Here is a 27086-nt window from a genome sequence, read left to right as displayed (position 1 = left end):
TCTATCCTGTGCTCACAGGAACTACAAAGATGACATTATTTTTTTTTCAGAAAGACCGCGGCCTCTGAAAAGAAGCCGTAGTTTTTTCAACCAGGGACTTAGATCGATGAATGGGAACAAGGCGCTCAACAGCCTTTTGGACGTGAAAGTCGCGTCCAAAAGGCGACAATAGTTAAATAGCATTTTATTGATAGGATGTGAAAATATCATCTAGGAGAAAATGTAGGAGAAAAAGTGAATAGGATAGGGCTCATATTGACACATCCACAAATCAACACACCTCCCAGTGGAGGTGAAAAAAAGGAATCCTCCAACATTTGAACTTTTTTGAGAAATTTCTGGGCACACACCTGGTGCGCACACAACATGTTGTCAGTTTCTCTTAGACAATGCGTTGAGTCTGTTTGAGCTATATGCTAAGTAAAGCTGAATTGTTAAAAAAGTGAGCTGTCTTTCTTCTTGCAACAGCTAGCCCTAGTAATGTTGACATCTGCTTATAGGTTTGAAATAACGGCAATAGCATATCTGTTATTTTACCGATATTCTACTATTACCCACTGTACTGTAACTCTAACTTGAACCCTCTGCTATCGATGCCTAACCCTAATCACCCTGAAATTACTTCTAACTCTTACCACCCCTCACCTAACTCTCCCCTATCTATGCCTAACCACCCCCACCTACTTCTAACACTAACCAGCCCCTATCTATGCCTAACATTAACTCTCTCCTAAATATGCCTAACCACCCCCCACCTACTTCTAACACTAAACGGCCCCTATCTATACTTAACCACCCCCCACCTACTTCTAACACTAGCCGGCCCCTATCTATGCCTAACATAAACACTCCCCTATCTATGCCTAACCACCCCCACCTACTTCTAACACTAGTCCGCCCCTATCTATGCCCAACATTATCCCTCCCCTATCTATGCCTAACCACCCCCCACCTACTTCTAACACTAACCGGCCCCTATCTATGCCTAACCACCCCCCACCTACTTCTAATACTAACCGGCCCCTATCTATGCCTAACATTAACCCTCCCCTATCTATGCCTAACCACCCCCACCTAGAGGAGAGGATCATCGGATTGCCCCTACCACCTCTGGATCTCCTCCACACGGCTAGGATGAGGAAGAAGGCCATCAGGATCTCCTGCGACCCCTCCCATCCTGGCAGCCGCTTCTTTGAGCCTTTCCCACCTGGCTGGCACTTCCGAACCATCCAATCCAAGACTACCAGGCGCAGAAACTCCTTCTTCCACCCGGCTGTTCTACTGCTCAACAACACAGACGCCTGACTATTCCCTCCTAGTCCACAATCAGCATGCTTGCCTTAGGTGCTGCTCTTCTGCCTTATCGTCTGCATCGAACTCTCACTAGCACAATTATGTCATCGCACTTGTTAATGCTGCTTGGACTCCGTCAAGGTTATCTTGCTAACGCAGCTAGCATGTATAACGGTAAATGTATTGTTAATCTTGTTAGCTTGTGTATTTGTAGCCATATATGTAATATAGACAACTGTTGACGTGTACTTTGCCTTAGCCATGTATACCACAAGCAATCCCGAGTACGGTACCCCTGCACTTGGCGAATAAATCCTTCTTGTATCTTGTACTTCTAACACTAACCAGCCCCTATCTATGCCTAACATTAAACCTCCCCTATCTATGCCTAACCACCTCCCACCGACTCCTAACACTAATCATCCTCATCTATACCAAACACTAATGGGCACCGCCATAGGTGCCCATGTAAAACACTGCTAATAGCGGCTATAACATTTAATGTGAGTGCCGCAGTCTCCTAATAAAATAGCGTTTACAAACTGCGGGTATAAATAGCGGGCCCCATAGCAACTATATTGGGTGACTCTGGCACCAAAATTTACTGTTATAGCCAATATTAGCTGTGTTTTACATTACCCATATGGTGGTGCCCAAATTTATTAGACATGCTCTGTGCCCAAATTTCCATGACTGCCTCTGTTACCCTGAAACAATTGCCTGTGATTTTTATATATGTGCATCAAATAAATAGCTTATTTTAATGTGACTAAATACAGTAAAAAAATAAAAAAAAGCTGCAAACACAGAAGTTTTCATAAACTGCAACTTTATTTTTACATTTCATATAGAATAAACAAAATTGACATTTCTACTACCAATAAAATAAAGCTAAAATAATTAAATGCAAAGCTGCTACTCTGTGCTAGCACTACAAATGGATCCTTGCCAATTTCCTTTCTGCACATTTCCTGTACTTAGTCAAAAGCAGGGAATAATATTGCATACACATATACAATATTAATATTTATTGCAGATCAGATGTGGTTGGTACATTTGATTGTTGTCCTTGTTAGCACAAAGGAAGTGAACAGTTTTGAATTTCAGATGTAAAAGTCTGACAATGCACTCTAGTCGTGACCCTTTAAATATAGACTCTGGATCCCTACAAGTGAAAAATTAAATTTTAAAAAGCTTGGCACGTGGGATACCTGTTTGTGTACCATAAAATGGCAAAATCAAGCAAAACATGTTTCAAATGTACAAAGTTCAGTATCCTTGGGAACATTAATTTCCAGTTACTCAATTTGAGAGTTGTTCAAAGTAAATACATTTCATTTGGCAATACAAAAAGGGATTGCTGAAGCTTTTATGAGTCCATTGCTGGTCTGCAGGATCGGAGCAAGTATTTTTTCTGCCATTCTCTTATGCTTCCCATTATATTTTTAAGCTGTGCTATGGTTACGTAAAGTGAGGGCGTTTTAAAGTGTGTAAAGTCATGCAGCCTGTACACAGATTAAGGCTTTATTTCAATATTTTTTTAGGTTTGGCCTTCGGGTTTGCCATCGGGTATGGTTGTAGTAAACTTCAATACAATGTAATATTTTAACTCAATGGCTTTACAATTTCATCTTGCGAGTAATGTAAAATGTATCTTGATCTCCCAAACATCTGACATACTAAATTAGTATGAACATCTTAGATCTGGCAGCATTTAAAATATGACGGGAGCTTTTCTCCTGTAGTAGAGCCTCAGAAATAAGCCTCTCAATACACAGCTGACATGGCAGATCATTGTTTTATTGCCCGTAAAAGAACTAATGCAGACTTGTCAGTATCCATAAAGTGCCAAAGTTGTCTTTGTCAAAAGTCTATGTTGAAATCACCTCCAAAAGATGGCGCTATAACGGATGTATGTTTTATTTTCAGGGTGCGCACATTTTGTGGTTCAGCAGGAGATCACTGAGGAAGCTAAAAAGTATCCAGGTCCTCCAAAGCAGATCTCAGCCTTTTAATTTTGTGTGGCTGGGATACACAACTCGATGACAAAACTTGTTTCTTTTCTCTTTAATCACTCAATGGTTTCAGTGGTTATCTTACCTGCTGCTTCCTCTGTAACCGTTACAATAGGGCTCGGCACATAGTTAAATGGAGTAACTCTGGCTGCCCTACTTGGGGAACTATGTCTGCTTGTGGGTAAGTTTACAACAGGTGGTGTTCCCTTCGCTAACTCTGGCATCACTGTTAAGTTCATGCTATGCCTGTTTCTGCTTTCAATTGTGGGTGAGGTGCTTGAGTTCATTTTGGCTATAGCGATGTCCTCTGTCTGAACTACAGCATCACTTGTTTTTCTTTGAGGCTCACTGGGCTCCTCAGTAAGTGGCAGAGCACAAGCAGGCAAAGTGCTTCTTAAAATATGAGGGATATCTTCATCCCTAATCCTTCGCCAAGTGGCTCTCCTTGAGCCAGGAGAAGCATCAATCCTTGGAACTCTTTTATCTTCATTTTTTGAGATGTTGTGACCTGATTTTCCTTCTACTCTGGACCATGGAAGATTAATGTGAGGTGAAGATGAGTAACGCTTGAAAGGTTCTGGTGGAGGTGGCATATTTCGGACTGGTAGACGAGATGGACTTTCAGAGCTTGTTCTTCGTGGTGGGTGGTTTGGAGATGAAGGAGATTTAGGTTTGGGACCTTTATGAACTTTGAGTTCCTCACAACGTGAAGAACAAAGAAAAACAGCATTCAAAGCACCATTGCTTTGGGGTGGAGCTCTGTGCTGTCTCTGTGATGTAGACACGTCAGAATGCTGACGCCTTATGCCTCCTGAAGTTTCTTTGATGAAAGTTAATTGACGAAAGATTCCAGATTTCTCAGTGTCATTTCTGACTTGATTGAGACGATTATTTTGAGCAATGGGCCGTTTGCTCGGACTTTGACGAGGACTTACAGTAATAGACTCTAAAGCTAGTGGAGATGTACCAGGTGGATTTCGGGGACTTGGTTTTCTCATATATGGAATTCTTACAGGAGACTTTTGAGTTTTGTTGCCTGGAGTCTGAGAATTCCTGACCCCCTTTGACTTAGGAGAAGGTGTGTTCACTGGAGATTGTGCTTTTCGAGTTGGAGTGGAATTCCTGGTGGAGTTGCAGGGGGGTGCAGAATTGATACGAGCTGGGGGTGTTGCACTTCTTTTTGGAAGAGTCATTTCCCCTCCTAGATCTGCAGATTTTCCTAAACGATGGAGACTTCGAGAGCGCATAGAATTAGGGAATTTAGTGACTTCCTGAGGTTCATTATTTGGATATGATTGCTTGCCAGCTACTGATTTTTCCTGTGCTGGCATGTAAATCACTGTCCTTCCACGGAAGACCATAGGGATATTAGAAGTTTGCTTTTGGCTTGCATTAACCACTTGTTTCCCTTTGTTATTTGTAAGCCCATCACTACTACTAGATCGCTGACTTGATCCTGTAGTTTTGGAACTCAGAGACCTATCTCTGTTTTGCTTGTACTGTCCATATAAACTCCTCCTGGCTGAGACAGATGGGCTAGAAATAAGGGAGTCAGAAGATTGACCTCTAGAAATGGTTGATGATTCTCTGGAAATAGAGGCTGTAGCTTGGTGTATCCATCTAACAATGGAGTTAGCACCTTCTTTGATGGCTTCCCAGTCAGCATTGTCTAGATCAGACATATCTGAACTGTCTTGTTTTTTATCTTCAGCTGTGGTGTGTTTTACTCCTCCTTTGTTCTCATGGTTTTTAAGTTTGTGCTTTCTTTTGCGAGATGACAGCTTTCTTCTTCTAGGCAACACTGAAATGCATTTCTCTTCATCTGATGTATGGCTAGCCGAGGAGTCTCTTTTTAGGGGAAGGTTAATACATGCCCAGGCTTGTGGCCTAGTTGGATGTTTGTTTGATGTATCCAACTTACTCTGGCAGCTGACTGGCTCTATGTCACTGAGGGAGCTCATTGAAGAACTTAAAGAATAACAAGGCATAGGTTCATCTTCTATGAAATTACTGAACTTAGCAATAGACATGTTTCCTTTACTTACATGTTTAAGTTCTTTTGCCTCACGGTTTGTTGTTCCAGAGTATTGACATTGTTTTCGTGGCGATTTAGATGGTTCATTTTTTCTCCTTGGTGACTCTTTACTTGAATTTACTAAGTTAACATCATCCTCAAAGAAGCAGTAAACTGCTTCCTCTGTCGGTGTAGTATGACAGAATGATTGGAAAGCAAAATTTCTATGATCGTTCTCTTCTTGCTTTATATCTAATTTTGCATGACCACCTAAGCAAGGTACTCTTTCTTCACTTCCAGTAAAGTTGGAAACATTTTTATGGCATGCTTGAATGGATCTTTTACCATCTAATTTTTTATGTTCTTTCAATATATAAGCAGCACTCAATGCTCTACTGGCTTTGCTGTTAGTCTTTGATAGGCCTGCATTATGTTCATTGGAAAACATCATTCTTTCCTCTCTCTGATGATGATGATGATGATGACTGTTTAATATGGCTCCAAAATCTCTCATGTCCATTCGGCTACTTGGCCTGTGTCTAAGTTCTTGACTTTCTTTTAATGAGAACTGCAGAGTTTCATCACTAAGAGAAGCTGTACTGGAGAAGTTCACAGGTGTTCCTTCTGCCGAATCTGTGAAAGAAGAGTCATCATTAAGGAAATCCTTTTTGGAAGAGAAGTTTTTATTTCCTGCCATTTGGGTGTGAGCAGGAACCAACATATATACCGGTAGCTGAACTGTTTTGTTGGTCTTAGCATTCACAAGACGTCCAGAAAGAACTGATGTTTTCATTTTATGAAGCTTTGGGGGCATGGCGGAATGTATGCACTCTTTCAAAATGTCGATATCATCATCTGAAACAAGATCAATCTCTGATTTCTTCATAAATCCCAGGATTCTTTCTTCACGATTCTCACCATGTTTTTCATGTGCTACAAAATTCAAATTATTTTTCTCAGGCAAAGGTGGAATTAGTTTAAGTTCTACATCCTTTTGAATATAATGTTCATGCAAGGGCAAATCACTTAAACTAGAAGCACATGAGAAGTTTTCTGTTGGTTTCTCCACTGTAAAGTAAATCATAGAATCAATGTCTCTTGGAATCTGAAACCTTTCCTTGAAATCAGTTATCTCCATGAATTTCTTCACATTATTTTCCCACTGGATATTGAATTGACTGGCCTCCTTTTCCAGATGGTTAAGAGGGTCAAAGTTTGGTGTTTTGCTTCTGCTAGGTGGCATGGTCTGTCCAGGGCTGTCTGGCAATTCACTTGGGCTTATTGTTCCACTAATCATTTCACTGCATGGATCACTTTGAATTGAGCTTGCAATTGAAGGACTCTCAAAACTTCCTAAAGAACTCACTGAGCTGCACCGACTCATCACAAGGGGTGTCTCTTGTATGTAATTTTCTGATGAACTTGATGGTGTTGCATCTTCATTCCTGGAAGGTGACAGGTCTCGTAGAAAGTGTTTTTCTGGCTTTGTTAGGGGAACAGCAATAGGATGAGAAGAACTAAGGAAACCTTCATTTTGATCCATCATCTTCTGTCTGCCTTGCGGTCCTTTCTCATAATCCATTTGACCAGCCTCTACCTCAAGAATTTCCAAGGAAGAGTCACTGTCTATTTCATTTTCACTTCGACTTGGACCATCCAAGAGGTTGTCTCCAGAAGATAAGGAAGAGAGGGAACTACATCTAGAAAAACATATTGGAGTCCCTTCTACTGCATATTTTTGCAGTGATTCTTGCTCTCCAGTTGAGGAGGAATGAGCAGAGGCTTTTTCTAAAGCTTTTGAAATTGTATCAGAGGGCTGTGATGGCAACAGCCAAGCTGTCTTTTTTGCAGAAAGTGTCTGATGCAAAATGTTTCCAGGAAATCCTGTTACATTTTTTGGTAAACTATCAAGTCCAGATATATGCTTATAACTTGGAGAAAGCTTTATAGTATGCACTGAAGACTCTGTAGGTAGCTTGTTGGAATCATCTATGGTAGGTTCTTCCTTGTGTTCAATGCTGTCCATGCTCTTTAGTCTAGGGGTGGGTATATGTCTTTTTCTAGAATCATTTAGCTCCCTCTGCTCATCTGTGTTTTTCTCATGCACAACTTGACTATCCATGGAGTGATTTTTTTCTGGCTTGATACACAATACATTTTTTAGATCAAGACGACTAGGGCGCTTTTGATATCTTTGCAGCTCTTCCTTGCAGTCCATGAATGCAGTTCTGCTGCATGGTTTCATGTGTTCTTTGGGACAGTAACCATCGCTTGTGCTTCCACTGTTTAGACTATCATTGGATAGACTTGTGTATGCTGTCTTAAGCCTAAGGAGAGCTTGAGCCCTGCTTAGATTTTCTCGCCTTGCTAAGCCAGTGTTATCTGAAAATCTGCAAGGAGAACAAGACTGAGCCCTGCCTTCATGAAGCTCATCAGAGCCATAAGCCCAGTCAACACAATGATCTTCAGAGCTAAGGCTGAAGCTGTCATCAGAAGATGTGTGCATTGTGGAGATGTCTTCCACTAATCGTTCTATTTTTGCCTGTGTACAACTAACTAGTTTGTCAGCAACAGAGGTATCATCCTGCAGTTTCTTCAGATCTTGTTTATTGCAATCACCTTTCTCTGGATCTAGCCCCTTCCTCAGTGATCCAGTTCTTGGAACTATCTGGCCCTGAGTAAATGAGGAATTTAAATACATGGAGAGCATGGAGGAATTCCCTGTCTCAGCACTGATAGATGTGTTTGGTATTTCATCATCATCAAAGCATCCAGAATCAGAAGCATAATCCTTTACCAAACTCTCTATATGCCGCAATGGGCCCTTAATGGCTTGAGGTTTTAGTCCTTGTTTATCCATGGAATCAAAGGTTTCAGCCAAGTGCTTTGCATCAAGCTCCGCTTCTAAAGCTTTCTGCTTTCTCATGTATAGGGAAGGCATGCAGGATCCTGGTGAAACAACAGATGCATCCTTGTACTTTGGTGGTCGATGTGCAAGCAGGTTTCTCAGAGCTGCTGCACTACCCATGGCAATCATCTTGTGTTTGGAATGGATGAGATTGCGCAGCATACTAACAGCTCCCAAATCCCAAAGTAATTCTTGGTCTTGTGGACATCTTGCAGACAGATTCCACAAAGTTCCACATGCATTGCTAACGATCGTCAGGCTGTGAGACTTCAGGTGCTGCAGCAAGGTCTGTAGACAGTTGTGATCACGTAGAATCTGTCTGTAAAACAAGAGACAAAGATTTATACCAATGTTAATACTAGAATATTGTTGTTGTCCTAAATCAATTAACTTTCTGTTCATAGGCAAAGTTGCTATGATGCCAATAATGACTAACCAACTAATACAGCCAAATACAGACTTCATACTCTGCAGCACATGACAAAATTGGAGTGTTTTAACTATTTGATGGAAAAAGCAATTTTAAAATGGTTGATGATATTTAATAAAGGTGTATAGTCAAGTGTTTGTAAATAATTTCCCTTCTAAATAGTTGTAGTTTGATCTTTGGTCTTCACATACATACTAGATTGCTGTAAATTATGTTTAAATGACTTAACTAGCTTTTACATTATTTAATCTGAAAACCAAATTAATTTTGCATTGTTACTAGCACACTGGAAATAGGATGATATTGGTAAAGCAAACACTGCCAAAGATGTCATAGCATTTGCACAGAGCTGTCCTCACGCCATAGATGGGGAGATATTTAGGCAGCTTAATAAATGAATTCAGCACCTATAAGACCTCTGCGTAGTAGTAAATGTTCATTCATACTGCAGGATGCAAACTTAGGCAGAAAGCCTTGTTCTCTGGCATTATAGCAGCTGAACAAAGACTATGATATATTATTAAACAATCTCAATCTAATGTGGACATATTTACTATAATCTGCATTTAAGGTCAAAATCAAGTAATATTTGGAGGTTTACTTCAACATCATCGTACATTATAGACACAGGAAAATTGTTAAACTTGTAATAGAATAGTCAAGGGAGAGGAAGATAACAGTATACTGCCCAGAAATATTACTAAAGGGGCCCATACACCTAACGATTTTCCCGCCGATATACAGCAGATATGATCACTGTGGTCGAATCTGCTGTGAAATAGTTGCACAAACGCTGACAGAAGGATCAATTTCCGTCTGAAATCAATCATTCCCGTCGAGCCGTCCGTGCGGAAGATTTTGCTCGATCGCCGGCGGGTTGGGAGTGCATCGATAGCGGTGTTCGAATGCCCAACGACCGACGCTAGCGGCAATACGTTACCTGCTCCGCCGGTGCGAGTCCCCTGGTCTCCGCTGTCTTCTTCTCTGCTGGGCTCTGGGTTCCAGCTGTCTTCACTTCCTGTCCCATCAGGAAGTTTAAACAGTAGAGTGCCCTCTACTGTTAAAACTTCCCCTGGCAGGAAGTTCAGTGAAGCTGGAGGCGAGCGCGGAGAAGAAGACAGCGGAGACCAGGGGACTCACGCCGACCGGATCAGGTAATGTATGCAGGGGGGGCGGTGGCAGCTTCACAGATGGTGATCGGTTTCATGCTGAAATCGATTCACAATCTGTTTGCAGTAAAGGCAGCCATACAATCCCTCTCTGATCAGATTCGATCAGAGAGGGATCTATCTGTTGGTCGATCTGATGGCAAATCGACCAGTGTATGGCCACCTTTAGGAGCATAAAAAGAAATGAGATACTTCCATAAGTTTTATCTTGAACTTTAAAAATGACTAAGTCTAGAAAACAGGAGAGGCTGTCAAACAGCAAAGCATAATGACTGGATTAAATCTACAGAATTATATCATTTTCATAAAGGGTAGGACTTATGAGAGATCCTGTAGAGATTCTGCCAGTAAGGTTTTTAGTGTTTGCAGCCTCATCACCTCAACACCTCTGGCTGCTTTTACTGAGCCTTAGCAGGTCAAGTGAGATGGGGATGGTCCAGGTAGTCATATCTGTAGCTAGATTTTCAATCCACTTTGCGAACTTGCTGGACAGATCCCTAGTAGGCAAACTGCACTGTTGATGTGGTAATGCTACACAGTACGTATGTTATTTGAAGCAGCTTCAGTTAGGTAGTTTTGTGCTTTGTTGCCTAGCCAAAGTACTTTCTACTAGTAAAATCGACCTCTTCTTTTTTTTAAAGATTAATATTCCTATGTATTTTAATATGAAAGCAATTCTTATATTCAAACCTGGAATGCATGTGACAGGTCAGAGGGCTGGGACACAGCAAAGTGTAGTACTCTTTAGGGACATTGACTAAATGATCATGTGTCTGACGCAGGGAGGACAGCAGCAATGAAACAAGGATGCCAGGTGGAGCAGACTGTGGGCATCTCAGGAGGTGAGCCACAGAATATATCACTGTGCTAGTTGTTGCTGGCTGGATATGAAATGGGCATACTATAGGAAGGGCCAGTACATTCTATGGACTGCCATACTAAAGGTTCCTAGTATGGTCACTTATCTCTCTCTCAGCACTTCATAAGATACACACATATGATATTTTGGTCTACTGATGGTGCACAGTTTGTTTCAGGTGAAGGTTGGATAAGGGTCCTGTACACTTTATCAGTTGCTTTCAGTTATAGCGGAAAGGACAACAGATTTTCAAAGTAAGGTCCATGTTTTCCTATGGCACAGTTTCCACTATACACGGTTTAACTGAAAGCTTTTTAACAATGCAGTACTTTGGAAAGTTTAAACGCATCAGTTTTTCAGAGTATAGTGTAACTTTAAAGAGGCCATAGGGCCCGTTTCCACTAGGAGCGGTGCGATGCGGCTACATAGCTGTATAGCACCGCAGGTGTCCTGAAACACATGCACGCCAGTGGAAGAGTTTCCACTGCGTGCTTGTTGTGTGGAGCGGTGCGATTTGAAAATCTGCAGCATGCTGCAGATTATCGCACGGCCGCATCCGCCCGCAGCCGCGTCCCATCTCCCCCATGGACTTCAGCATCGGGAGATGCGGAAGTGATGCAATGCGGCTACGTAGCCGCATTCGCATCATTTACAAGTGGAAACCCGCCCTTAGTGTCACAAATGTATGGCAGCATTGCCCAGCAGTGAATGGACTTTCTTTATTCACCATTGTATAATCTCCACATGGAATTTCTGGCTGAAAATGATTTGCTAAAAGGGACACTAGGCTGTGTTTCAGCAGAAAATAGTCTGTACCATCTATAGCCTGCTCTGCAATCAATAAGCCAGCTGATGATTTGTGCTGATCTTCAATCTGCTGATCCATGTATCTCACCTTTAAGCCTAGTACACACATGCAATTTTGATTTACCAATCATTGGTCAATTTTACCACCTATATGTAGTATGAGGGTTTACCTATACAACCTGTTCATAGAATTGAAAATCTGTTGGCCCTCATACTACATGGAGGTGGTAAAATTGACCAATGATTGGTCAATCAAAATTGCATGTGTGTACTAGGCTTTACTCTGATCTGAACCAATAAAGATGGTCACGACAGTTGTGTGTTTTAGTTATGTTTGTATAGAAGGTGTCCTAAAGCCTGGTCACTTAGAGCCTGAGTTGCTAATATGAGGGATTACACATTGCAATCCTTCAGCTTAATGCTGCCAGCATCTCCTAAATAATAGGCAAGCCAGGGGCGTAGCAATAGGGGGTGCAGAGGTAGCGACCGCATCGGGGCCCTTGGGCCAGAGGGGCCCCGAAGGGTCCACCCTCTATCACAGTATTAGCTCTCTATTGGTCCTGTGCTGGTAATAATCACTTCTATAGATGCTTTGAATAGTAGTAATCCTTAACACACTGTTCCCCATCCCCTTCTTGCACTTCTGACACTGGGGTTGTCCTTGGCAGGTTTTGGTGCGCCGTATCAATTGTTATGTATAGAGTGCTTGGGGGGGCCCCATGTAAAACTTGCACCGGGGCCCACAGCTCTTTAGCTACGGCTATGAGGCAAGCAGTAGTAGTACACAGGAACAGCAGGCTATCATCAATCAACTGGTAGAAAACAAACTTGATAAAGCATTCAAAGGCATGCAAATCATGCGTTGACTCTTAACTTCCTTATTGTCACCTCTACATTGCAGTTACTTCATAAACTTTTGAACCTATTTAATACATACATACTTTCCCACTGAGCATAATTTTTGACTAACTCATATTTCCTGTAAAATACCAGCCTGTATGAGGGATATGGACTTATTAAAACTTGGGGTACATGCTTCGTTTGTTACCCACAGTAACAAAAAAAGCAAAATGTAGGAATGTTTTATAAACACTTTCCTTAAAAAGAATGTCAGAAAATTGTTTAAATGTCAACTCTGCATGCAGTAAATACATTCCCACAGCAGACTAGCCTGGTATTTATCATGTGTGTAGTGTTACCATCAGCAGCAGCATAGCAGTAGCAAGGAAGTACTTTGTGAACACCTACACAAGCATCCTGATCTGTGTGCATGAATAGCATGCATTTATTTTCTCTTTAGTAAATGAAAATGGTATAACACTTTTCTTTTGTGACTCAACTCTTCTAAACTCCTGATTTACTGACATGTCATCAAGTCTCTTGTGAATTGTCAGAGGTAAGTAAAGCTGTGTACACATGATAGGTGAAACTCAGCTGAGGTGGCCTACAATGACCACCTCTGCTGAGAACCTAGCATGTGTACAGCCGCCCCTGAGGCCCCCCGATGCCTCTGCCAGAGACTGGCTCAGTGGATGGCTAAGAGCATTGTTCTCCCCACTTACTCCTCCCACTGTGACATGCTCCTTGTGCGCTGCTCTGTCAGCCCTCCTCTGTCCTGCACAGCAACAGAATGTTACCCGAGGGAGGAAGCTCCAAGCATTATGCCTGTTACGTGTGTGCAAGGCTTTAGTTTTTAATGTTCTGTAGCTTGCATCACCAACTTATTGCAGCACTTTCTCAACCTGCTTTAAAGAGAACCCGAGGTGGGGTTCTGACAATGCTATCCACATACAGAGGCTGGGTCTGCCTATACTGCCCAGCCTCTGTTGCTATCCAGATAAATCACAGCCGCGCTGCCAACACGCAGTGTGTCACAGAGGGCTGTGTTTACCTCTGTACTGTCAGTCTGCGTGCTCCCCCGCCTCCTGCATAGCTCCGGTCCCCGCCCGTGCCCCTTCCCTCCCAGCTGATTGGAGGGAAGGGACGCGGGCGGGGACCGGAGCTATGCAGGAGGCGGGGGAGCACGCAGACTGACAGTACAGATGTAAACACAGTCCGCACAGCGCGGCTGTGATTTATGGGTGATAGCAGAGTGCAGGGGGAACTTAGGGGGGATCTGGATGGTAACAGAGGCTGGGCAATATAAGCAGACCCAGCCTCTGTATGTGGATAGCATTGTCAGAACCCCACCTCGGGTTTTCTTTAACATTGCATGAATCACTTGTGACTACAAATCATGGAGCTCCATGCCAACATTTTGGTGCCACGTCGCACCCTCCAATCTAGCTCCTTTTGGGTCAGGTTCTTTACTATCAACCCGAAAAAAACAGCCTAAAGTTCTGTTCCTAATCCACTGGTCAACAAGCTACCTGCTAGATGGCATTGGACACCGCTGTGTTGTAAGTGGACACTTGGTCGCCTGTGTCATGGCACTAATCACTCACTGAAACCTGTAACATCCCTGTGGTTGCTCAGTTTCCCAGTAATAAAAGCAAGTTTAGTTTATAATTGCAGGTACATACACTGGGCAGCGGGGCCATCGGCAATGAAAAATGTTTTGTATTGGTGCCTATGGCACAGACAATATGTAACATTTTTTTGCAGCGGAATTGCTGCGGGGGTAGTTTACTTTAGGTGTCCGTAGGAAGGGTTTAAAGGTTAGGCATGGGGGGGTTAAGGTTAGGAGTGGAAGGGTTTAAAGGTTAGGCGTGGGGAGGGGATTGGATAAGCATAGGCATCAAGGGATGGATTTAGGGTTAGGCATCAGCAGGGTTGAGGTTAAGGTTAGACATATTTAGAGAGAGGGTTCTCTTTTTCATGCACACACGGTAATAGGTTTAGTGATTTGGTGTTCGAACATATGTTCGGTAAAATCTCCTGTTTTCTGCATTACCGAATGTAGTAATGCTTAGTGAATTGACCGTAATGTGTTAGATACAAAGTCCTACTGGGTATTATCCGTAACATAGATTTGGTGCATATCACACACTTTGGGCAACGCTGCCGTAATGTGACAATGAAGGCAGAGGTAGAAGATGTAGGAAGTGCAATGAGAAGGTAATTTGTGTGGATAGGAATGTTTACCTGTAATCATCACGGGTGGCTATGAGACTGGACACGTTCCTCAGAATTCCTCCTCCACTCTCTATGATGGACAAGGAGTTACTCTGACATTTGTAGGTTAATGTGCTCACCAAAAACCCAAGTGACCCTTCAACCAAGCAGACAGATGCCTTATTTTCAGTGCTGTGGGCAGACAGATTCCACAAGGCACTCAGTACGCTTTTAAGTGTGGATTCCTGAAGAATAAAAAAAAACAAAAAAACTTTAATGTAAAAAGATTTGTTATAAATAAGACATTTTGGCCAAAGCCAAATGTTTACACATAAGGCGGCAGGCTTGCTCTCTTATCACCCTCCCATTCTCTCCTCTTCCCCGCAAGCCTGCCGCCTCCTGTCTGAAAATTGCCTGTCTGAACATACTTCTGTGCTCACCTTAGGTACCTTTACCACGGGTTAAGTATCCTTTAAAGCAACATAAACGAATTTCTGCACTCCTTCCATATGATGAAATTGATTCCTTTATTGAATATCAATTAAATACAATAAGGAACATGGCAGCACAGGAGCTGACGCATTTCTTACCCTGCTGGGACCTTAATCATATCCTTTAAAGCAAACCTGTGAGATCCACAGATTCAAAATTTTAATACCTCTGTAGAGGGAAGCCTCTAGAGCAGCGCTGGGCAAACTATAGCCCACAGGCCGGATCTGGACCGCGTGCACTGTTCTTCTGGCCTGCCAATATCCTGCCAGATTTCTTTCTCTACCCCTCCCTCCCTTCACAGTCGCGAGCGAGCGATTAGCGGGAGTTAATATTTACTTCCTGCATCGCATCTCCATGGTAACGGCGCCACGTGCCATTTTCAACTATGAAGCATGAGCCGTCTTTGCCTGCTCAGTGTGGCTAAGCTCCGTTATGAATCCCTTGTCGACAAGCTTTGGGGAGTTCCCAGTGCTGGAACAGTGAGGTGGAGAGGGACAGTAAAGCCTCTGGATCTGTAGTTTCTCACTACTTGGGTAAGTATGGGGCACTTTTTTCCCTTCAGGTACACTTTAAGCTGTGCTTTAAATTAGCTTTCAGTTTGGCACAATATCAATCTGTAGATAATTGACTGATTGTATGATGCATTATTTTATGCTTTGTTCCATTTACCTTGTTGGCACGCAATGCACACTGCATTAAACTAATAACACTGCCCACTTCACGTAGATTCTTCTTGCTGTTCATATCTGCCCGCCAGGACAAATTCCTTAGGATGCTTGAAGCCACCTGTAATACATGCAGGTTATAGAGTGAGTCTTCATACTAATTCCTGAAGTGCTTTTAAAAATATGTTACAGAGTAGACTTTCTTACCTGTTGAAGTTCCTCACTCTCTGAGGCTAAATGTGCTACAATTGCCTGCATGCAGCCACGCCGAGAGCACAAAGTAGCCTGTAAGAAGACAAGATTTGGCGATTAGGACTGTTAAAGATTTCAGTTAAAACTTCTAATTTAATCATATACAGGACATGTTTTATAAATACCTAAAATTATAAATACCTAAAATTATAATTTATCTTAAAATAGCATGCAGTCCAACACTAGTCATATATCATGGCCAGTTTCACACACAAGTGGTTTTACTCAAATCTCACGGGAGCCTCAGGAACTAGGAGTTGTCATTGCAAGGGAAATGCTTCACAAATGTATAAATGCTTGTTAATATCTAACATTTTTCCCTATTTAGAGCACACTCAAACCGAAAATTAATCCTAAAATTACATAAAGTATGGTGTTCCTGTAAGTGAAATGAAACAATTACAACCTACCTCTGGCTGACATTTTCCCCTCTTTTCCCTGTTCCAGCATCTTTATCCTTGATGCTGGAACAGTATGCGGCAATGAATGAGTGCATTTGACATGGGTCTGTTCAGACTCTCAAATCGCGCATGACCAGTGAAAGGAAGCACTTGTGCATGTCTTCTTTCCATTGTGCAACAGTGATTATGATTCCTTTTACTAAGAATGCACAGCTCAGGAACTCAAACTCATGCATGCGCATTGGCAATGCACTCGTTCATGTTAAATGGGCATGTGTGATTAAAAAATTGTGCATGCTCAGTACAAAAATTCTCATTCATAGATGTGGGGAATAAGAGATCCATGAGTGTCAATGCTCAGGAGACGGGCTACAAACTTTTAACTAGGTGGTACAGAACCCCTATAACGTTACACAAAATGTTTCCAACAACCCCAAACCTATGCTGGAGATGTGGGTCTACAAACGGCTCTCTTCTTTACATTTTCTGGTCATGTCCTCAAATTCAATGCTACTGGAACCAGGTACACAAAATCACTGAACATATTACTACCGAGAAAATTGTGTTTGCTCCCAGTACCCTCCTACTCCATGACACGCCAGACTCTATTGGGCCGTACAAAAAAATCTCTCAAGATTCATCTGATAAATGCAGCCAGAGCTCTGATCTCAGTGTTCTGGAAAAAATCTGAAGCGCCATCGTTCAGGCATTAGCTTAGAAAAGTAGACTCTGTCGAGGTCATGGAGGGACTGGTTTCCCAGATCAAAGATAAGGCTGAGAAACAAACCTTTACATGGGCATTGTGGGTTAAATTCCAATGTTCAGATGAATATAAGCAAATTATGGATGTTTAATTAAACTGTAGCCTCCTCTCCTTCTATAGACTCTACATCTCCTCTTTTGTTTTTTTTGGCACTGGGTGTGGTATTTTGCTGTATGACTATATCTACTAAATTTTTGTAACTTGATTACGAGGTCTTGTATCTGTTACTTGTATATTTCAGCATAACTTGTTCTATTTGTTGCAAATATTACAAAACTGAGTTGATGATTTATAGTTAATTGATGCTGGGTTTTTTCTGTTCTTCCTGATTGTGCAACATACTTGCTCTTTTTCAATAAAATCTTTAATTGTGAGAAAAAAAAAAGATGTGGGGCGTTCAAAAGGAAAGGACTGAACTGCCCAGCCAATTGAATAATAAACCACACTGGAATGGCGAACAGGATTAACATTGGAGCACAAAGACAGCAGTAAAAAGTTAAAGGAACCCAACGCTTTAATTTTTTACATAATTCTCAGTTCAGTTATTCTTTAAAGGGAAGGTCCAAGCAAAATAAAAAAATGAGTTTCACTTACCTGGGGCTTCTACCAGCCCCATGCAGCCATCCTGTGCCCTCGTAGTCACTCACTGCTGCTCCAGTCCCCCGCTGGCAGCTTGCCGACCTCGGAGGTCAGCGGGCCGCATTGCGTACATTTTTACGCATTCTCGCTAGTGCAGGAACATTAGCACATACATTTTTATGTGTTACTGGTTCAATGCGTAAAAATGTACGCGTTGAACTAGTAATGCGTAAAAATGTATGTGTTATGTTCCTGCATTAGCGGGAATGCGTAAAAATGTACGCAATGCGTCCCGCCGACCTCCGAGGTCGGTAAGCTGCCAGCGGGGGACTGGAGCAGCAGTGAGTGACTACGAGGGCACAGGATGGCTGCATGGGGCTGGTAGAAGCCCCAGGTAAGTGAAACTCATTTTTTTTATTTTTCTTGGCCCTTCCCTTTAATGAATCAAATTGTATTGTACAATGCATGTACAAACATATTTTATTGTAAGGTAAGTGATATGCCGTACTGCTGCTTTAAAAAAAGAAGCCCATCATGTCTGAAGGTATCTACAAACAAGAGATAACAGATGCATGGTCCATCTGTCTTCAGACAGATCAGATGCATTTTATCACTCTGAAGATTTCTTGAAAACACCAACAAGTGCAACTGGACCAGGAGTGATTGGATGGTTTGTAGTGCCTTGCCCACTTGCTAATGTTAGCCCTCTAATAGGCCAGTATCAGCGCTAACTGTACCCTGCATCCCTTTGCTCTGCTATAAAAACGAGCATTCAGCCAAACTGTTTTGTGCAATTCTCAGTTCATCAGACCGTGGTCATATTATGCCTGCAAATCTGCCCCAACAGTTTGAAGGATCAGATATCACTGCTGTACCAGGAACGCTAGACAACAGTGCTTATGTTGTTTATAAGAGGATTTCAGAAAGTGGCAAACCTCCAAGTTTCTAGTCTGCTGCAGAGAAATCAGTAGATTTTGCACTTTAGCTTAATATAAAAAGTATTAATGCCCAACATAGAAAGCAAAATTTCCCTCCCAAAAGAGTGCCAGAATGAGGTCTCCGGAGCCCTTTTGCTGCTCTGTTATTGCTCTCTTTATTTGCAGTCTAGAAGCTGACACCTTTCATAGACAATCACCATCTTTGTCGTCATCGCAGTGGCCAATCAGTTTTCCTCTGATAGTCCTTCTCGCCTCAGTGTAAATGTGCTATTTCCAATAGCATTGGGTATCCAACAAACATTACTTTTTCTTAAAGGGGACCTAAACTGAGAGGGACATGTTGGCTGATACATTTATTTAATTGGCACAGAGAAATAAAAGATGTGTCAAGTGCTTAAGGGGGCAAATAGAAAACTTGCATGGGACGAATAGCTCTTTAGGCGTTTCCTCCATATGATTTTTGATTCTAAATAAGTAATTAACAAATATTAATTTATCTGGTTTGCACCTTTCCAGTTGGATTCTATTTTTTCTTCCTTTTCTCTGTGATTTCTATAGGGATTGGTGCTGCACAGATGATGATTTAGGGCTTTGTGCAACCCATTTGTTGCTTTTCATTGAATACCACTAACGAGGTGAATGTAAGCATTTAAATAGTTGTCCTTTAACCACTTGAGGACCTAGGGCTTTCTACCCCTTAAGGACCGGCCACTTTTTTTCCATTCAGACCACTGCAGCTTTCACGGTTTATTGCTCGCTCATACAACCTACCACCTAAATGAATTTTGGCTCCTTTTCTTGTCACACAGGGCTGGTGCACACCAAAACCCGCTAGCAGATCCGCAAAATGCTAGCAGATTTTTAAACGCTTTTTTTTATTTTTATGAGGCGTTTTGCTAGCGTTTTGCGGATTGCTGCTGCGGTTTTCAGTATAGTAGATTTCATATATTGTTACAGTAAAGCTGTTACTGAACAGCTTCTGTAACAAAAACGCCTGCAAAACCGCTCTGAACAGGCGTTTTTCAGAGCGGTTTGCGTTTTTCCTATACTTAACATTGAGGCAGAAACGCATCCGAAATCCAAAAAATGCCTCACCCAGGCATTTTTCGTTTCTGCAAAACGCCTGCCGCTCTGGTGTGCACCACCCCATTGAGATACATTGACCAAGCAGATCCGCAGCCGCAAGCAGATCTGAAAACGCCCAAAAAGCCGCTCGGTGTGCACCAGCCCTAATAAAGCTTTCTTTTGGTGCTATTTGATTGCTCCTGCGATTTTTACTTTTTATTATATTCATCAAAAAAGACATGAATTTTTGCAAAAAAATGATTTTTTTAACTTTCTGTGCTGACATTTTTCAAATAAAGTAAAATTTCTGTATACATGCAGCGCGAAAAATATGGACAAACATGTTTTGGATAAAAAAAAACCCATTCAGTGTATATTTATTGGTTTGGGTAAAAGTTATAGTGTTTACAAACTATGGTGCAAAAAGTGAATTTTCCCATTTTCAAGCATCTATGACTTTTCTGACCCCCTGTCATGTTTCATGAGGGGCTAGAATTCCAGGATAGTATAAATACCCCCCCAAATGAACCCATTTTGGAAAGAAGACATCCCAAAGTATTCACTGAGAGGCATAGTGAGTTCATAGAAGATATTATTTTTTGTCACAAGTAAGCGGAAAATGACACTTTGTGACAAAAAAAAAAAAAAAAAAAAAGTTTCCATTTCTTCTAACTTGCGACAAAAAAAAAATGAAATCTGCCACGGACTCACCATGCCCCTCTCTGAATACCTTGAAGGGTCTACTTTCCAAAATGGGGTCATTTGTGGGGTGTGTTTACTGTCCTGACATTTTGGGGGGTGCTAAATCGTAAGCACCCCTGTAAAGCCTAAAGGTGCTCATTGGACTTTGGACCCCTTAGCGCAGTTAGGCTGCAAAAAAGTGCCACACATGTGGTATTGCCATACTCAGGAGAAGTAGTATAATGTGTTTTGGGGTGTATTTTTACACATACCCATGCTGGGTGGGAGAAATATCTCTGTAAATGACAATTTGTTAATTTTTTTTACACACAATTGTCCATTTACAGAGAGATTTCTCCCACTCAGCATGGGTATGTGTAAAAATACACCCCAAAACACATTATACTACTTCTCCTGAGTACGGCAATACCACATGTGTGGCACTTTTTTGCACCCTAACCGCGCTAAGGGGCCCAAAGTCCAATGAGTACTTTTAGGATTTCACAGGTCATTTTGCGACATTTGCTTTCAAGACGACTCCTCACGGTTTAGGGCCCCTAAAATGCCAGGGCAGTATAGGAACCCCACAAATGACCCCATTTTAGAAAGAAGACACCCTAAGGTATTCCGTTAGGAGTATGGTGAGTTCATAGAAGATTTTATTTTTTTGTCACAAGTTAGCGGAAATTGATTTGTATTGGTTTTTTTCACAAAGTGTCATTTTCCGCTAACTTGTGACAAAAAATAAAATCTTCTATGAACTCACCATAGTCCTAACAGAATACCTTGGGGTGTCTTCTTTCTAAAATGGGGTCATTTGTGGGGTTCCTATACTGCCCTGGCATTTTAGGGGCCCTAAACCGTGAGGAGTAGTCTTGAAAGCAAATGTCGCAAAATGACCTGTGAAATCCTAAAGGTACTCATTGGACTTTGGGCCCCTTAGCGCACTTAGGGCTTGATTCACAAAGCGGTGCTAACTGTTAGCACGCCTGTGAAAACCCCCTTAGCACGTCTAAACAAGCTTTTCGCGCATAAAACTTTACGCGCGCAAAACTTTATGCGCGTAAAACTTTACGCGCGTACTGCACAGAGCGCAGGGCGCACCGCGCGAAGTGCCCATTAAAGCCTATGGGACTTAGCGCGCGTAAAAACTTTGCGCGCGTAAAACTTTACGCGCGCGAAGTTAGCGCGCGATCTGATTGAGAAATCCGGTGCTAACCTACTTAGCACCCTGGTTAGCGTGTCTAAAGACTTTAGACGTGCTAAGTAGGTTAGCACCGCTTTGTGAATCAAGCCCTTAGGGTGTAAAAAAAGTGCCACACATGTGGTACCGCCGTACTCAGGAGAAGTAGTATAATGTGTTTTGGGGTGTATTTTTACACATACCCATGCTGGGTGGAAGAAATATCTCTGTAAATGACAATCTTTTGATTTTTTTTACACACAATTGTCCATTTACAGAGAGATTTCTCCCACCCAGCATGGGTATGTGTAAAAATACACCCCAAAACACATTATACTACTTCTCCTGAATACGGCGATACCACATGTGTGACACTTTTTTGCAGCCTAGGTGCGCTAAGGGGCCCAACGTCCTATTCACAGGTCATTTTGAGGCATTTGTTTTCTAGACTACTCCTCGCGGTTTAGGGCCCCTAAAATGCCAGGGCAGTATAGGAACCCCACAAGTGACCCCATTTTAGAAAGAAGACACCCCAAGGTATTCTGTTAGGTGTATGACGAGTTCATAGAAGATTTTATTTTTTGTCAAAAGTTAGCGGAAAGTGACAATTTGTGGAAAAAAACCAATAAAAATCAATTTCCGCTAACTTTTGACAAAAAATAAAATCTTCTATGAACTCGTCATACACCTAACAGAATACCTTGGGGTGTCTTTTTTTCTAAAATGGGGACACTTGTGGGGTTCCTATACCGCCCTGGCATTTTACGGGCCCAAAACCGTGAGTAGTCTGGAAACCAAATGTCTCAAAATGACTGTTCAGGGGTATAAGCATCTGCAAATTTTGATGACAGGTGGTCTATGAGGGGGCGAATTTTGTGGAACCGGTCATAAGCAGGGTGGCCTTTTAGATGACAGGTTGTATTGGGCCTGATCTGATGGATAGGAGTGCTAGGGGGGTGACAGGAGGTGATTGATGGGTGTCTCAGGGGGTGGTTAGAGGGGAAAATAGATGCAATCAATGCACTGGGGAGGTGATCGGAAAGGGGTCTGAGGGGGATCTGAGGGTTTGGCCGAGTGATCAGGAGCCCACACGGGGCAAATTAGGGCCTGATCTGATGGGTAGGTGTGCTAGGGGGTGACAGGAGGTGATTGATGGGTGTCTCAAGGTGTGATTAGAGGGGGGAATAGATGCAAGCAATGCACTGGCGAGGTGATCAGGGCTGGGGTCTGAGGGCATTCTGAGGGTGATTGAGTGCCCTAAGGGCAGATAGGGGTCTAATCTGATAGGTAGCAGTGACAGGGGGTGATTGATGGGTAATTAGTGGGTGTTTAGGGTAGAGAACAGATGTAAACACTGCACTTGGGAGGTGATCGGACGTCGGATCTGCGGGCGATCTATTGGTGTGGGTGGGTGATCAGATTGCCCGCAAGGGGCAGGTTAGGGGCTGATTGATGGGTGGCAGTGACAGCGGGTGATTGATGGGTGGCAGTGACAGGGGGTGATTGATGGGTGGCAGTGACAGGTTTGATTGATGGGTGATTGATAGGTGATTGACAGGTGATTGACAGGTAATCAGTGGGTTATTACAGGGGAGAACAGATGTAAATATTGCACTGGCGAATTGATAAGGGGGGGGGGGGGGTCTGAGGGCAATCTGAGCGTGTAGGCGGGTGATTGGGTGCCCGCAAGGGGCAGATTAGGGTCTGATCTGATGGGTAACAGTGACAGGTGGTGATAGGGGGTGATTGATGGGTAATTAGTGGGTGTTTAGAGGAGAGAATAGATGTAAACGCTGCGCTTGGGTGGTGATCTGATGTCGGATCTGCGGGCGATCTATTGGTGTGGGTGGGTAATCAGATTGCCCGCAAGGGGCAGGTTAGGGGCCGATTGTTGGGTGGCAGTGACAGGGGGTGATTGATGGGTGATAGGTGATTGGCAGGTGATTGACAGGTGATCAGTGGGTTATTACAGGGAAGGATAGATGTAAATAATGCCCTGGCGAATTGATAAGGGGGGGTCTGAGGGTAATCTGAGCGTGTAGGCGGGTGATTGGGTGCCCGCAAGGGGCAGATTAGGGTCTGATCTGATAGCTAACAGTGATAGGGGGTGATTGATGGGTGATTGATGGGTAATTAGTGGGTGTTTAGAGAAGATAACAGATGTAAACAATACATTTGGGAGGTAATCTGACGGCGGGTTTGCGGGCGATCTAATGGTGTGGGTGGGTGATCAGATTGCCCGCAAGGGGCAGGTTAGGGGCTGATTGATGGGTGGCAGTGACAGGTGGTGACAGGGGGTGATTGATGGGTGATAGGTGATTGGCAGGTGATTGACAGGTGATCAGTGGGTTATTACAGGGAAGAACAGATGTAATGAATGCACTGGTGAATTGATAAGGGGGGGTCTGAGGGCAATCTGAGCGTGTGGGCGGGTGATTGGGTGCCCGCAAGGGGCAGATTAGGGTCTGATCTGATAGGTAAAAGTGACAGGTGGTGATAGGGGGTGATTGATGGGTGATTGATGGGTAATTAGTGGGTGTTTAGAGGAGAGAATAGATGTAAACAATGGATTTGGGAGGTGATCTAATGTCGGATCTGCGGGCGATCTATTGGTGTGGGGGGGTGATCAGATTGCCCGCAAGGGGCAGGTTAGGGGCTGATTGATGGGTGGCAGTGACAGGGGGTGATTGATGGGTGATTGACAGGTGATTGACAGGTGATTGACAGGTGATTGACAGGTGATCAGGGGGGATAGATGCATACAGTACATGGGGGGGGGGTCTGGGGGGGGGTCTGGGGAGAATCTGAGGGGTGGGGGGGTGATCAGGAGGGAGCAGGGGGCAGGGGGGGGGGTATAAAAAAAAATGGCGTTGACAGATAGTGACAGGGAGTGATTGATGGGTGATTAGGGGGGTGATTGGGTGCAAACAGGGGTCTGGGGGGTAGGCAGGGGGGGGTCTGATGGGTGCTGTGGGCGATCTGGGGAGGGGGGGGGAGAAAATCAGTGTGCTTGGTGCAGACTAGGGTGGCTGCAGCCTGCCCTGGTGGTCCCTCGGACACTGGGACCACCAGGGCAGGAGGCAGCCTGTATAATACACTTTGTAAACATTACAAAGTGTATTATACACTTTGTATGCGGCGATCGTCGGGTTAACATCCCGCCGGCGCTTCCGTATGGCCGGCGGGATGTTGCGGCGAGTGAGCGGCGACAGGCGGAGGCGGAGGATCGCGACACGGATGACACAATCGCTCCGCCCATGCCCAAACAAGGACCGCCACATTTTGTCAATACGGCGCTCCTTGCGGCGTCTACTTCCCGGCCGCCATTTGTCTATACGGCGGTCGGGAAGTAGTTAAAGAGACACTGAAGTGAAAAAAAATATGATATAGTGAATTGGTTGTGTACTATGAATAATTACTAGAAGATTAGCAGCAAAGAAAATATTCTCATACTTTTATTTTCAGGTATATAGTGTTTTTTCTAACATTGCATCATTCTATAATATGTGCAGATTACACAACACTCAGCATTCAAAATGAGTCTTTCAGAGCAGTCTGTGAACTAATGACCTCTCCTCTAGCAGAGGAAAAGTAAATAGTCCAGGAACAGTTGAGATAATAAAAGTCAGATAACAGCCCTCCCCATGACTAACTTAGTCGGAGAGCTGAATGGCTTGTTTGCATAGAGATAACAACTGGAGTTTCTCAACTCTTCCTGTACTGGAAACAATTAGACTGATGTATCTGATCTTAATGTTTCATTTCTTAGCTGTACTACACATACAAATCATAATATCATAATTTTTTTTCCGCTTCAGTGTCAGTTTAAATTTAGTTTGCAAAACGTTCACTTTTGTCTAATGAAATTGAAACATTAATCATTGTCCCTGGGTATTTTTTTTTTTTTTTTATTTCATTCCACTTACAGTATCTAGTCCATTAAAATCATTCTTGGCCAGTTTCTGTTGAAATCAAAGGGTGCTCAACACGATTCCACACTAGTGAATTTTCATTACCAGCAATTGTGGTGCTAGTGTACTGTATATGCCAATGGTCTAATCAGGCTGTGGCATCTCTCATGATGCTTACTGAGTGGGTCTGAGCACACACAGAGATGTAAGTGTATTTATACATGCAGGATAGCCTTTCTAACATGCCTAAAGCTCTGCAACAATACACGCAAGCAGAGCCGCAATAATAAAGAATTTTCAATACAGAATTTTATTTTTGTTTGAATTATCTGGCTCTTAGCCCTCAAAATCATGCACATGCACTGTAAAAATTACTTAAAGGAATCCTAAGACAAAAATAATGAAAAAATAAAAGCATTTAATCTTCCTGGGGATTCCTTTAGCCCCCTTTAGGCAGTTGGTTCTCTTGCCATCCTCCTGGGATGCTCCGATCCTCTGCTGGATGGCCTGGTCTCTTCCTACAGTTCCCGCCAGAATGAATCACAGTCTCAACATGCTGAGGTTGTGAGCTGCAGTGTGGAGCTGGAGAAAGCTGCATACATACATGCTCAGACCTGGAGCGCAGCATTCTGCTCTCACATGCAGGTAACTACAGAAACTACAGAAGTCATCACATGTCCACTGAACAAGATCAGTAAATACAATATTTAGATTTAGTTGCATATGAATGTTGGGTAAGGGTGGTGGGCTGAGAAGCATTCATTTGCAAAGACGCAAGAGTTCTTTCCCTCTATTTATAAAGTCTCACAGCGTTGTTTACCTTATACATGTAAAACACAAAACATGACATAGCTATAACACAGTTTGATCAATTTACAGCCAAGTTATGAAAGTGTCAAAAATTAATGGTAAAAAAAACCTGGTCAATAATACAAGAAACCATATTTCCAGCTTTTATTTTTTACTGTACACCTGAAAGCAAAGGGAAATTCTGCAACATGAATGGGGTTCAACCCACTGTATACTGATCAACTTATTTATGACACTTTCATAAATGTTTTTCATTATAGTACTCAGTTCACAATACATGAAGAAATAATTTGTCTCTCACCTTGTTTACCACATCCCCGAATGTGAGATTAGTGAGTGCCATTCCTGCATACCGTCTCAGTGCCAAGCTGAGGGGATCACTGGTCATTCTGTGCATCTGATAGTCTACCTCTAAGAGCTCTGCAATTGCCTGCAGACCACCTATGGAAAGCACCAGACACACAGACTTCTCAGGCAGGGCTGCATCAATGCAGTATTAGGTGGTAAGGATGACTGGATGAGAAGGATATGATAACAGGGAGAGTGATGTTGCCTGAGAAGCATGCTATATGGATTACATTATTGTAAGTTAGTGTGTCCCACTTAGCTGCTCTAGGACTATACTACTATCTTCTCCTCCCTCACACGACAGCCTCCAGTTGTGAGTCTGGCTTGCTCTTGATTGCGCTGATATATCTGCCCTTGTCTTATGCTTATGCTCCATCTTGAACCAGGCTTGTCTGTAGTCTTTCCTGATGACCTATTTCACCATTCATTAGATAGCTCTGCTGTCTGCC

At 42.9% G+C, this 27086-nt stretch overlaps 1 protein-coding gene across 3 annotated transcripts in view; it reads right to left on the bottom strand.

The window, feature by feature from the left end:
- Nucleotides 1-2137: 2137 nt before the first annotated feature.
- APC2 (APC regulator of WNT signaling pathway 2) overlaps nt 2138-27086 on the bottom strand; it is a 106693-nt gene continuing 81744 nt past the window's right edge. For all 3 annotated transcript variants that reach the window (XM_068234008.1, XM_068234007.1, XM_068234009.1), the window contains exons 12-16: nt 26591-26730; nt 15914-15991; nt 15711-15827; nt 14580-14794; nt 2138-8549 (exon numbers count right to left, since the gene is read on the bottom strand). In XM_068234008.1, coding sequence (XP_068090109.1) covers nt 3365-8549; nt 14580-14794; nt 15711-15827; nt 15914-15991; nt 26591-26730 — 5735 coding nt within the window. In that variant the 3' untranslated portion in view covers nt 2138-3364. The remainder of the gene's footprint in view (nt 8550-14579; nt 14795-15710; nt 15828-15913; nt 15992-26590; nt 26731-27086) is intronic.

The sequence above is a fragment of the Hyperolius riggenbachi genome, chromosome 1, assembly GCF_040937935.1.
Source record: "Hyperolius riggenbachi isolate aHypRig1 chromosome 1, aHypRig1.pri, whole genome shotgun sequence".
Taxonomy (NCBI): domain Eukaryota; kingdom Metazoa; phylum Chordata; class Amphibia; order Anura; family Hyperoliidae; genus Hyperolius; species Hyperolius riggenbachi.
This window is presented reverse-complemented; position numbering and strand designations above follow the sequence as displayed.